Source organism: Oncorhynchus masou, chromosome 16, assembly GCF_036934945.1.
Source record: "Oncorhynchus masou masou isolate Uvic2021 chromosome 16, UVic_Omas_1.1, whole genome shotgun sequence".
Taxonomy (NCBI): Eukaryota; Metazoa; Chordata; class Actinopteri; order Salmoniformes; family Salmonidae; genus Oncorhynchus; species Oncorhynchus masou.
Window position 1 is genome coordinate 30,707,238 of NC_088227.1, and position 14,580 is coordinate 30,721,817.

At 42.5% G+C, this 14,580-nt stretch overlaps 1 protein-coding gene across 1 annotated transcript in view; it reads right to left on the reverse strand.

Annotated features, from left to right (window-relative positions):
* Positions 1–14,580, reverse strand: part of LOC135557304 (MAM domain-containing glycosylphosphatidylinositol anchor protein 2-like) — a 111,486-nt gene that overhangs the window by 84,410 nt on the left and 12,496 nt on the right. Inside the window, exon 4 of the mRNA XM_064990489.1 lies at positions 12,490–12,542. Within this exon, the coding sequence (XP_064846561.1) occupies positions 12,490–12,542 (53 nt within the window). The remainder of the gene's footprint in view (positions 1–12,489; positions 12,543–14,580) is intronic.

Below are 14,580 nucleotides of genomic sequence, written 5' to 3' on the forward strand. Positions count from 1 at the left end.
AAGTGAACTTGAGTTCACTGAACTGATTACTGATTAACTCTGACAGCATTAATATTAACATGTTTAACAGGGTAAATAAGGAGACACTGAGCTCTAGCGTCTCTGTTTTTTCACTGGGCTTCTTCCAACGGTCACTGACCAACGTATGAAGAAGAAAGGCGTGAGCCTGCAACGCTAACACTTCAAATGGATGGCTCAGGGGCAGTCGATCCACTGTTGTCCGGACCTCTGGCAGTCTCTATGGGGGTGCCACAGGGTTCAATTCTCAGGCTGACTCTTTTCTCTGTATATATCAATGATGTCGCTCTTGCTGCTGATGATTCCCTGATCCACCTCTACGCAGACGACACCATTCTCTATACATCTGGCTCTTATTTGACACTGTGTTAACAAACCTCCAAAATAGCATCAATGCAATACAACACTCCGTCCGTGGCCTCCAACTGCTTATAAATGCTAGTAAAACTAAATGCATGATCTTCAACCAATTGCTACCCGCACCCGCCCGCCCGACTAGCATCACTACTCTGGACAGTTCTGAATATGTGGACAACTACAAATACCTAGGTGTCTGGTTAGACTGTAAACTCTCCTTCCAGACTCACATTCCAAAATTAAATATAGAATTGGCTTCATATTTCACAACAAAGCCTCGTTCACTCATCCTGCCAAACACACCCTCATAAAACTGACTATCCTACCTAAAATCACTGAAGCTGGAGACATATCTCCCTCACTAACTTTAAGCATCAGCTGTCAGGGCAGCTTACCAATCACTGTACCTGTACACAACCCATCTGTCAATAGCAGACCAAACTACCTCATCCCTATATTGTTTTGTTCTTTGCACCCCAGTATCTCTACTTGCACATCAACATCTGCATATCTATCCCTCCAGTGTTAATGCTAAATTGTAATTATTTTGCCTCTATGACCTAGTTATATCTCGCGAGTCGTACTACATTTGCACACACTGTACATATACCTTTTCTATTGAGTTATTGCATGTATGTGGAATGGGGGAGGAAGTAGGATAACTACACAGTGACTCAACTCACAGGTACGTCACACACTGACTGCTCATGGGAAAACCTCAAAGGTCCCCACTCAAGCATCAACGCATGCACACGCACACACACACCACACACACACACACACACACACACACACACACACACACACACACACACACACACACACACACACCCCCCCCCCCCCAGAGCACATTGACTTTCCTAATCACTGATGTAGCATGCATAGCCTTCAAAGTGACAGTCCTGTAGGAGACAGAAAGGTTTGCAAAGAATCCCTAAGAATCCCTAATATCCTCTGCAAACCCATCACTGATGCCATCATTCCTTAAGATAATATTTAGTTGACCTCTTGTCCCTACGGGAGCTCAGTTAAATAATGTCTCTGTTTCCCAACACATCAGAGAGCAGTTTTTCCCCGTCTGCCTAACATTTGGCTATTTGAGCAAAGTGCTCGTGGTTGATTAAATGGATTCAAAGTTAATCATCTTAATCGCCTGACGAATTAAGCCGTGGCAATGGGTGTTCATCATAACTCTGTCTTTTAGCATGTTAATTCTCGCCGTTTTAAGATCACGTCAATTTGCACATTCAAAGAAACTATAAGGGGGTTAGTCCATTTCCCCTCTCATCTCTCTCTGAGATGCAATCAGTTCTCGACGCAAACAGGCAATTTAAATGGAAATGATGAAGAAAAAACAATGCAAGATATGCCCTCATGCTAAAAATACCTAAACGATGACAGATGACCTTTTGCGCATACAAAGAAGGCAGTGACTGAGCTCTAATCTCATTTTGTACAACTATTCCACCGCTAACCATAAAGAAACGATATGAGGCATTGAATTTGAGATGTTAATCAATGGATTCATTGGCTGTAAATCAGACTCCCAGCATCGTCCTGTCCCCCTCTGGGCTATACCGCAGGACCAGGGCCTAACCAGGGAGCACGCTGCAACCCCCCCCCCCCCTTCCCCCACACACACAAACACACACATGCAAGCACACACACACGCACGCACGCACACAAACATAGGCATACACACAGACACGTTACAGTGTGTGTTGTGTTTGTACGTCATTCCATTACAGAACGATTGACTGGATTCATTTTTGCGGAGCAGTCTGCTCTAAATAAATACACTGATTTATTATGGAGACAGTAGGATGTTGTGTATGTGTGTGTGTGTGTGCGTGCATGTGTGCGTATCTGGGAGTGTATTCACGTGTGTGTGTGTGTGCGCATGCTCGCTTGCATGTGTGTGTACTGTATATTAGTATGAATCCCACATCTTATCTCCAGCTCTTCCCTTCTCTCTGCCCGATACACTCAATAGAGGAAGAAAGGAGCACGTGTCTCTGAATGCAGAACCTGATTGGGGCATGTCAACTACACCGCAATTACCTTCAGGAGTCAGACTCTGGTGGTTGTAAAGCTTAACCTACAGAGCCCGCAGGAGGTGTGTGTGTGTGTGTGTGTGTGTGTGTGTGTGTGTGTGTGTGTGTGTGTGTGTGTGTGTACGCCGTGGTACTGGCTCCGCTACAGATTTGTTAGGGTTTGCAATTGAAGGTTTAACGGGTGGTTCGCAGGCAAGTGAATATGTCCAAATACAGCTCAACGCTCTGTGGCAGCAGGTTCATCCTTTTTATGTCACAGGCCTCTTTCTTCACGTTTCAGACACAAGAGCAAGAGAGAAGAAGAGAGAGCGAAAGAGACAAAGACAGAGAGCGACAGAGCAAGGGAAAGGGAGAGAGAGAGAGAAAAGAACAGAGGGAGAGAAAAGAACAGAGGGAGAGAGAGAGGGAAAGAGAGAGAGAGAGAGAAAAGAAGAGGGAGAGAGAGAAGGAGAGAGAGAGGGAAAGAGAGAGAGACAGGAATAGAGAGACATAGACGGAGAGAGAAAGAGCACGAGAGAGGGAAAGAAACAGGAACAGAGAGAGAGATGTCACAGGCCTCACACAGAGAGAGAGAGACAGAGAGAAAGAGAGAGAGAGAGAAAGAGGGGTCATGTCATATCGTTTACTCAAGCACTGTTCAGCAGACATGACTAGTGAGTTATACAAACTCTTCTTCAGAAAGGCAGCATGGAGAATGTTATCCCTTTAGACTCGTGGGAATTTGCCTATGTGGATAGGACTAAATGTAAATGTTTTGTACAGAAGAAATATGATATGCATATGCTTAAACATGGTAGAAATTGAAAGGGAAAAGTTTGGAGATTATGGGAAAATTATTAGACTATAAAAGGTGAGGAAACAACAGTTCACACAAGACTGAATCTAAACATTTGTAACGGTTTTCTTTACTTGAAGGAGAGGCGGACCAAAACGCAGCGTGGTGGTTATTCATGTTTTTTTAATAAAGACACTATACATGAATAAACTAACAAAAACAATAAACGTGGAAAACCAAAAACAGCCCTATCTGGTGCAAACACAGAGACAGGAACAATCACCCACAAACACACAGTGAAATCCAGGCTACCAAAGTATGATTCTCAATCAGAGACAACTAATGACACCTGCCTCTTATTGAGAACCATACTAGGCCGAAACATAGAAATACCCAAATCATAGAAAAACAAACAGACTGCCCACCCCAACTCACGCCCTGACCATACTAAATAATGACAAAACAAAGGAAATAAAGGTCAGAGCGTGACAACATTACACTGTGCGTTTGACATTTTCTGTACTTTTTGCCCCATTTCTGATAAATTCTGAAAATACTTTGGATACATAAGGTAACATGATAATAACAATATTCCTGGAAAAAAGGTTTGAGTGAGAGGACTAACTGGTGTCTCCAAGTGGCCACATCTCTTTACAACTAGAGCGTCACACTTGTAGTTGTTTGTTTGGAACACAGACCTGTATCTCCACCCTCATTCAAAAACTGTCCAAAAATGGTCTATTCGAAATTGCATTCTGAGTGAGGTGGGCATCATTTAAAAGCTTGATCTATTGCCAAAATGACTGGCAATACGATTTGACAGTGTTAGGCTTTCAAAATGCAATTCAGGAAACAGATTATCATTTTGGTGCACATAGAAAGGAGCCCTGAGTGCATTCAGGTGCTTGTGCTGTGGAGAAGTTTCTTCACAATAGACAAACAGGCTCATTCTGTTCAGAACAACCCAGGGTATGACGCCATGTCATCTTGTAACTGTACATGAAACATAGTAATCATAAAAATTGGCACTGTATACGACATGAGTTTTATGATATGGAAATGTGTCCATTTTCCCCAAGATACACACACTTCTCTCCCAACACCTTCCTCTCTATCCCAACCCCTCCCTCTCTCTCTATCTCCCCGTCTCTTTCTCTTCCTCAACACCTCTTCTTCCCTCTCTATCTATCTCCCTCCCTCTCTTCACATAATCTACGCCAGTCATTTGGAAGGGAGAGAGATATAGCGAGAGAGAGATAAAGAGACATAGAGAGAATGATCAGCACCCATGAGGCTTTGAGTCTGTCAGCCCATCGTGTCAGAGGGCTGTGGATTAATTTCACCCAGTTGCCGTGGCAGTAATCATTGTCCCAGCTTGATTACAATGCCGCACTGCCAAACTCCCTAACACTGTTGTGTTTATCCATCTACGGGTAGAAATAGTCCCATTATGTCAAAGATAAGCAATTTGCTTTCGTTCTCTGCTAAGAGAAAGGGAAGGATAAAGGAGGGGAAATGGAGGGAAGTAGCAAATTGCAGGCATCCAGATGCCGGGTTAATGAGATGGCGAATCCGTTGGCTGTCTTCTGTAATCATTCCCTCAATACGTTGGCGGAGCATCCTCTGCTCTCCATGCGAGGGGCTATTTTGGTGTATGGTTGAGAGAGAGAGTCGTGGACGAGAGGTATCAGTGTGTCACTCCCTGACCGTAGAGATCCTTTTATTCTCTACGTTCGTTTGGTCAGGGTGTGACTCGGGTGGGAAAGTCTATGCTTTCTGGTTCTTTGTTTTTGGCCGGGTATGATTCTCAATCAGGGACAGCTGTCTATCGTTGTCTCTGATTGGGAATCATATTTAGGCAGCCTTTTTTCCTTTTCTCATTTGTGGGTTGTTGTCTTCGTTTAATGCATGTATAGCCTTACAGAGCTTCATGTTCATTTTTGTTGTTTATTGTTTTGTTAGTGTAACGGATATGAAACACTAGCTTATTTAGCGGTGGTGCGCGCTAAATAGTGTTTCAATCGGTGACGTCACGTTCTCGGAGACCTTGAAATAGTAGTTCCCCTTGCTCTGCAAGGGCCATGGTTTTTGTGGAGCGATGGGTAACGATGCTTCGTGGGTGACTGTTGTTGATGTGTGCAGAGGGTCCCTGGTTCGCGCCCGGGTAAGGGCGAGGGGACGGTCTAAAGTTATACTGTTACATTGACAACATTTAAAAATAAAGAAAAATGTACGCTTACCACGCTGCACCTTGGTCCGGTCATTTTCAAGACGACGTTCGTGACACAGTGAGCATCCCTCCCCCTCTCTCTCTGTTCCTTTTACAATAAGACCTAAAAGCAGCTCCTAAGAGTGACTAGCTACACTTCTTTAATAAATTGGAAGAAAAAAATAGGTGAAAAAGAGGTTCTGGTGGCCGAAAAGGGATGTGTCTCTGAACAGGGTAGATGGATGATTTGAGACATTAAGACTGACTGGTGAAACTGTAACCTGAGCAACAACCAGACTAAGTGTCTGTTCAAGGTGTGTTGGAGCGAACGGATGGGACTAACTGCCGCTGATAGCTGTTGCAAATGAAAACCGCTGGGAGAGACTCAAACACACAAAAGGTTGAATGTATCAGATAAGATATTCATTAGAACATTACAGCAATTCAAGAGAAATGTAGGCGAAATGGAAACCAATATATTCAGGCTGATGTTGTTACATACATTTCCTTTCACAACATTGAGAAGCTGAACAAAAAATAAGAGATGATACAGAAAAATGAAGTGCACACGCTTTATGAAATCATTATGTTCCATTACTCATTCATAAAGTTATATAGATGAATACCATCTATTTGTGAGATACATCACCGTCTCTCCTCCTATATGGAATACCTATATCTACCGAGGCATTTACTGTGCACAATATTACACATTATATTTCCTTTCCCTCTGTCTCTCTGTATCTGTCAGTGTTATGTGGTGACCTATCTCCTTCCTGGTACATAGATAGACTCAATAAGAACTAGCTATATCTATCTGGAATAGACGGCTGGTCTATACAACACTGTGCATAGTCAATTTGCAAATTACCTCGACTAACCTGTATCCCCCGCACATTGACTTGGTACCGGTAACCGCTGTAAATAGCCTCGTTATTGTTGTGTCATTTTCCTGTGATACTTTTTGATTCAAATTTTTAAACTTAAGTTTATTTTGTAAATGTTTTCTTAACTCTATTTCTTGAACTGCATTGTTAGTTAAGGGCTTGTAAGTAAGCATTTCACGGTAATTGTACTCGGCACATGTGCCTGTTGTACTCGGCACATGTGATAAATAATATTTTATTTGATTGCGTAAGGGTGGAGGGAGGACAAACATCCACACATGTCGTTCCAATGGTGGCACCTGTGTGAAAGAGATATCTCTGTCTCATTCTGTAAACTGAATATCATTCTCCACTACAGCAGATATTGGTTCTAGTAAATTATGTCTGCCACCATCCTCAACGCTGCCTGTCAGGGAGAAGGAGAATAGCCCATCTCATTCAAATATGGGAGAAATGGGAAGGCGAGTGAAGTGTGAAGTAAATGAGTGAGAGGAAGTCTGACATTGCATTTCAAAATCTGAATGAGCGGTTGTTAGGGTGTAGACGAGGGTTCGTGCAGATTTATAGAATATGTTCACGTTCAAAATGAGACTGATAAGAGGTAAACAAGTGACTGTTATCTATATATATTAATATATCTTATAAGAGTTTAATTCGGGAGATAGTAACTTGTTTAATAGGTTTTCCCGTGGTGCTCCAAGTTACTGAGTTAATTGTTACATGATTCATTTAATCATGTAATAATTAAACATAGTTTATTGATTTGATAAGATACCAGTTATCGCATTAATACTAGTCACATCACGACAGTTCCTATCTACAGTATATCGGAAATAGTCTGTCATCCAGTGTGATCATCATGAACTTCATGCTCAAGGGGATAATAGACTGGAATAATACCTACTGATGTGTTGTGTGACACCTGGCAAACGTTTATCAACATTCACAAAACACTGAATTTACCATGCCATTACAAACCAAACAAACCTGTTAACTTTGTGAATGGCCGCTGTGATTTGTACTCAAGATTTATACATGTTTCTGTCTGATTTTATTCAGTTCTGCTTTAATTGTAATGAAGCAGAGATTTTGTGTAAGGTGTACCCTATCTGATAAAACACTGCCCTTTTGTAAGGTTGTGTCCCTGATTTTGGAGTGTGTGTGTGTGTGTGTGTGTGTGTGTGTGTGTGTGTCTTTGTGTGTGTGTGTGTGTGTGTTTTTATTTTCCCAGCCAAGGTAAAGGTGTGTGTGTATGTGAATGTGCAGTTTCTCCTCCAAAGTATACAGAGATGGGATGTGGGGGAAAGTTGGGTTGAAGTTCAGAAGGGCACTCTGGCACCTCTGCCATGTTTGCTGTTTAGCATGCTGTCCTGCTGCTTGTAAGACACACACACACACACAGTTTGGCTGCCTCGTAACAACCTCTGAATTATTCAGTCAGCGTCTCAACATCCCATTTTTCACCTGAAAGACTTCAGCTCTGCTGAAGCAGGGAGGGAGGGAGAGAAAGATAGAGTAGGACAACTATTTTGCTGTGAATCTTTTCTCCCTCTCTCCCCTCACCTCTTCTGACTCCCTCATGTCATTGGAGTAAGATCATGCTATCCTTCACAACTGACCTCAGTTCAGCATTGGATTCCCCCTTTATGGTTAGTATTGAAGGAGAGTAAACTGATCCTAGATCTGTACATAAAGTTAAACTCTCTTCATAAATAGGAGATGCGCTGTGCATTAACAAGATCTCACGGTTTTACCAATTTGACTTTAGTTATTGACGTTTATCCATGTTTCTCCAAACTTCAATTTTCGAGTTTTTGACACAGTGCGTTGCTCTTCCTGCTCTGCATCCTCCTTCATTAATTCCGAAAGGTTACGTTAAGGGTTAAGTTTTGGGATGGGGCTCAAACCAAGCCTACCACTGGGATTGAACACGTGACCCTCGAAGCCGGAGCATTTGGCCCTCGCCGTCCAAAATGTTTTTTTTTTTAAGTCATCTCCCGACGTCCAATTTGGAAGTCAATCTTGAGAAATCTGAGGGCCTCCCGAGTGTCTCAGCGGTCTAAGGCATTGTATCGCAGTGCTAGATGGGTCACTACAGATCTGGGTTTGATCCGGGGCTGTGTCGCAGCCGGCTGCGACCGGGAGACCCATGAGATGGCACACAATTGGCCCAGCGTCTTCCCCAGCGACCTGGCTGGGGATCACATCACACTCAGACTACAGTCATCAGACCTGGTAAAATATAATTACAGACAATTACCATGCTGATGCAGATGCAGTTGATTGAGCGTTATGTAATATACTGCTCATACTGTTTTAGTGACAACATTGAGAGGGATTTAGACAGCAATCACACTGTTAACATTGGAAGGTTTCTTCCAGGACATTGAAGGATAAAGGCACAAATAAGTGTATATTCATCTCTACACTAGACATCATCAAGTGTGCACTAGACATCATCAAGTGTACACTAGACATCATCAAGTGTGCACTAGTCCATACAGATTATATTTAATCGAATGTGTGCTAGTCCAGCACATGGGGTGCCAACAGGTAAGATGCTTCAGGAGGGCGGTCATGTGTGCTAGCAAGGCAGAGTTCCTGGGTTTGAGCCTTGATGTGAGGCGAATTAGCAGGAAGCTAAGCAAGCAGCGTGACGTTCTGTACAGTAGACCATGTAACATTACGAGGTGTGTACTAAAGCAATATGGCCCGATGAGGTGTGGTATATGGCTAATATACTACGGCTAAGTGTTGTTCTTACGCATGACGCAATGCGGAGTGCCTGGACACAGCCCCTGGTAGTGATATTTTAGCCATATATCACAAACCCCTGTGGTGTCTTATTGCTACCATAATCTGGTTACCAACATAATTAGAGCAGAAAAACAAAAGTTTTGTCATATCCGTTGTATACGGTCTGATATACCACGGCTGTCAGCCAATCAACATTCAGGGCTTGAACCACCCAGTTTATAACAGTCATTAGATCAGACAAAATGTGTCTAGTGCACATTGCATGTTCATACCTGATAACTGATAATATTGTAGCTGCTATTGTATAGGTGCAAAGACGCTCATAAGAACAAAATCAAAAAAGCTTCTGATGTCTTTTTGTCGAGTCCTCTAATGTCTAATGCTTTTTTATTGCTCAGAGAAGTGTAAATAGAACCAGAACGTTAAAGGTTCTTAAAGGTTCAAACTCAAGCTATAGCCAATGTCTTCTTTACCCAAAAGAAAGTGTCTCAGGCCTCAGCTAGTATCCTGCAGTGTAATAGCTCACCAGTCTCTTCTCTATTTTACTCTGTTTAGACAGTTGCTTTACTCTCTAGGAGCTGGATCACCAGTCAGGGTGGCTCATTCTACTTACAGCTAGCTACTGCACCTCTATCTTCCACATTGACGGGTGCTGCTATCATTCGATTACACCGTCTTTGGGGGCGCGGGGTGTCTTAAGTTTGTGTGTGTGTGTGTGTGTGTGTGTGTGTGTGTGTGTGTGTGTGTGTGTGTGTGTGTGTGTGTGTGTGTGTGTGTGTGTGTGTGTGTGTATGTGTGTGCGAGAGTTAATACAGTGCCTTCAGAAAGTATTTGTCATGACTGTCCTGTGAGGATCCAAAGAGGTCAGATCAGCTTGGCAATGGATGACAGTAACAAGAACCTCTTGAAGGGAGCTGGTGGGGGGGTTGACATCTCAAACCCTGTTGTAAATCAAGGGGAGAACATCCCTCTCCAATGCTCACACAGGAATGTGCCTTTGTTTACAGAGACATTTTCCCACTGAAACTCTAACATGTTCTAAAGTGAATACTGGAACAATGTTTTCTTTTTCTTTTTTTTCTTTCACTTTTGTTTAACCAGGTAGGCCAGTTGAGAGCAAGTTCTCATTTACAACTGCTACCTGGCCAAGATAAAGAAAAGCAGCATGACAAAAACAACAACAGAGTTACACATGGGATAAACAAACGCACAGTCAATAACACAATAGAAAAATATATGTACAGTTTGTGCAAATGTAGTAAGGTTAGGGAGGTAAGGCAATAAATAGGCCATAGTTGCAAAATAATACCAATTTAGCATTAACACTGGAGTGATAGAGACTGGAGTGACAGATGTGCAAGTAGAGATACTGGGGTGCAAAAGAGCAAAAAAATAAATAACAATATGGGGATGAGGTAGTTGGGCTGTGTACAGGTACAGTGATCGGTAAGCTGCTCTGACAGCTGTTGCTTAAAGTTAGTGAGGGAGATATAAGTCTCCAGCTTCAGTGAATTTTGCAATTTGTTCCAATCAATGGTAGCAGAGAACTGGAAGGAAAGGCGGCCAAAGAAGGAGTTGGCTTTGGGGATGATCAGTGAAATATACCTGCTGGAGCGCATGCTACCAGTGGGTGTTGCTATGGTGACCAGTGAGCTGAGATAAGGTGGGGCTTTACACAGCAAAGACTTAGATGACCTGGAGCCAGTGGGTTTTTGCGATGAATATGTAGCGAGGGCCAGCCAACGAGAGCATACAGGTCGCAGTGGTGGGTAGTACATGGGGCTTTGGTGACAAAACTGATGGCACTGTGATAGATAACATACCATTTGCAGAGTAGAGTGTTGGAGGCTATTTTGTAAATTACATCGCAGAAGTCAAGGATCAGAACGATAGACAGTTATACAAGGGTATATTTGGCAGCATGAGTGAAGGAGGCTTCATTGTGAAATAGGAAATCAATTCTAGATTTCATTTTGGATTGAAGATGCTTAATGTGAGTCTGGAAGGAGAGTTTACAGTCTAACCAGACACCTAGGTATTTGTAGTTGTCCCCATATTCTAAGTCAGAACGTCCAGAGTAGTGATGCTAGGTGGGCGGGCAGGTGTGGACAGCAATCGGTTGAAGATCATGCATTTAGTTTTACCAGCATTTAAGAGCAGTTGGAGGCCACAGAAGGAGTGTTGTATGGCATTGAAGCTCGTTTGGAGGTTTGTTAACACATTGTCCAAGGAAGGGCCAGACGTATACAGAATGGTGTCGTCTGCGTAGAGGTGGATCAGAGAATCACCAGCAGCAAGTGCGACATCATTGATATATACAGAGAAAAGTGTAGTTGGGGATGGAAATCTCAGGAAGGCACCCAAAAATTCTAAGCCAGGATTCAGACACGGCTAGGACATCAGGGTTGGCAGAGTGTGCTAAAGCAGTGAATAAAACAAATTTAGGGAGGAGGCTTCTGATGTTAACATGCATGAAACCAAGGCTTTTACGGTTACAAAAGTCAACAAACAGGGCCTGGGTTAACCTCTACATCACCAGAGGAACAGAGGAGGTGTAGGATAAGGGTACGGCTAAAGGCTACAACAACTGGTCGTCTAGTGCGTTAGGAACAGATAATAAAAGGGGCAGATTTCTGGGCGTGGTAGAATAAATGAAGGGCATAATGTACAGAAAAGGGTATGGTAGGATGTGAGTACAGTGGGGGTAAATCTAGGCATTGAGTGATGATGAGAAAGCTTGATTCTTTGGCGACACCAGCTAAGCCAGGTGAGGTCTCCCCATGTGTGGGGTGTGTGACAAAATAGCTATCAAAGGCATGTTGAGCTGGACTAGGGCTCTACAGTGAAATAAAACAATAACTAACCAAAACAGCAGAAGGCAAGGCATATTGACATTAGAGAGAGGCATGTGTAGCCGAGTGATCATAGGGTAGTCGCTACTATGCTAGGCGAGCGGGAGGCACGGTGTTAGCGGGGCGAGCAGATGGGTCTTCGGCGACATTGCAACGGAAAAGCCTGTTGAAACCACATCGGACGATTACGTCGGCAGACCAGTCATGATGGATCAGGGGGGCTCTGTGTCAGCAATAAAGGAACATGGGAACGTGGGAAATGGGCAGAGGTGACCTAAAAGAACACTAATGTCATATGGGTTGTTATTCTGTGATGTCATTAAAAAGATTATAAAGGAAATACTGGAACTTGTAAAGTATACCCCCTGCATGTGTGAAGTTTCCATCCTCTACTTTGTATATTAAATATGAAAAATTATGAAAGTGTTTTTGTAAATTAATAGAGGGATGTGGTAGAAACTTTGAGGAAATTGGTTCTGTAACTTTGTACAAGGAAGTAGTCAGAGGGCGTGTCAGCATGTGGGAACCGCCCTTTTGAAGAACTGTATAAAATGATGGGTTAAGAATTAACATATCAGACCAGAGTCATTGAGCTGCAGCTTACGTCCGAAGTGGTTTGACGTAGTTCGAACTCTGGATATCAACACAAGGTAGAGGCGAGAAGCTCACCTCTTGGGCATTCACTGGTATGGCTGACTAGCTGTCCTAAGTAAAATATCTATAAAAGCTAATTTAAATGGGACCATTCTACTACTCTTCTCAAATCACCGTAGTACGTTACTCTCATCACCCCACTGAGAACTATCAACATGGCTGGCGAGCCTGTCTTCAAAGAATTATCTTCCAGAGCAAGTGGAAGTAGAGTGAACTCCGTAGTTCTGTTCAGGACTACATGATGCTGGATGCCGGGCAACGGCAGAGGTGAGCAACAGTAGGAGACTGATGGGGAACCCTTTTGGACAGTCAAAGCCTTACAAGCATTACAAAAGCCCAACTCCCTTTCCAAGGCAGCCTGGTTCCGACAGAGATCTATGTCGAACCAAGATATTTACACGTAAATACATTCATGATTTCTTACTCCAAACGGGCGACAGTTAGTGTGCAAAGTATATGATTACTGTGAGAGTAGTTTCTAAACATACCGAAGTATTATGTCTCTGCGCCGCTCTCTCTCTCTCTCTCTCCCTCTCCATCTTATTTGCAACAAGCCACCATATTGTGTCAGTCCACTAGGGACCTGTTTTAATGTATTTAGTGTGTATGTTTATCCTGTGTTACCATGTATTTAATCATTTTAGCCATTTCTGTAGTATTGAATCATACGGAAAGCTGGGTATTTTGCAGATGCAGGAGGTTACAACTGTTCAGGATGACAATATGATACAAATTCAAATAAATTACTATAAAAATTAAACTTTGATGAAATCACACATTCAATGTACCAAATTAAAGCTACACTTGTTGTGAATACAGCCAATGTGTCAGATTTAAAAACTTTACGGCGAGAGCAAACAATGCTATTATCTGAGGATAGCACCCTAGTAAACAAAGAGAGAAAAGCAGATTTCAACCCTGCAGGCGGAACACAAAACGCAGAAATTAAAAAATATATTTCATGCCTTACCTTTGACAAGCTTCTTCTGTTGGCACTCCAATATGTCCCATAAACATCACAAATGGTCTTTTTGTTCGATTAATTCCGTCGATATATGTCCATTTATTTGAAAAATACCGGTTCCAACAAGCGCAATGTGACTACAAATTTTCTCAAAAGTTACCTGTAAGCATTGTCCAAACATTTCAAACTACTTTTGTAATACAACTTTAGGTATTTTTTGATGTAAATAATCGATAAAATTGAAGACGGGAAATCCTGTATTCATAACCAGAGGAAAACCAAGTGGAGCGTGCTTTCATGTCACGCGCCTCTAAAAAAAAGAGTACACTTCCCTTGAGCCTCATTCTGAACAGTGTTACTTCTTCATTTCTCAAAGGAAAAACCTCAACCAATTTCTAAAGTCTGTTGATATCCAGTGGAAGCGATAGGAACTTCAGGAAAGTCGATTAGAAATCTGGATTCCCAATGAAAACCCATTAAAAAGAGTGGGGGCAGCATTTTCACGTTTGGATAAAAAGCGTGCCCAGAGTAAACTGCCTGCTACTCAGTACCAGTTGCTAATACATTGGGGCAAGAAAGTATTTAGTCAGCCACCAATTGTGCAAGTTCTCCCTCTTAAAAAGATGAGAGGACTGTAATTGTCATCATAGGTACACTTCAACTATGACAGACAAAATTAGAAAAGAAATCCAGAAAATCACATTGTAGGATTTTTAATGAATTTATTTGCAAATTATGGTGGAGAATAGGTATTTGGTCAATAACAAAAGTTTATCTCAATACTTTGTTATATACCCTTTGTTGGCAATGACAGAGGTCAAACGTTTTCTGTAAGTCTTCACAAGGTTTTCACACATTGTACCTGGGAATTTTGGCCCATTCTTCCATGCAGATCTCCTCTAGAGCAGTGATGTTTTGGGGCTGTTGCTGGGCAACATGGACTTCCAACTCCCTACAAAGATTTTCTATGGGTTGAGATCTGGAGACTGGTTAGGCCACTCCAGGACATTGAAATGCTTCTTACGAAGCCACTTCTTCGTTGCCCGGGCGGTG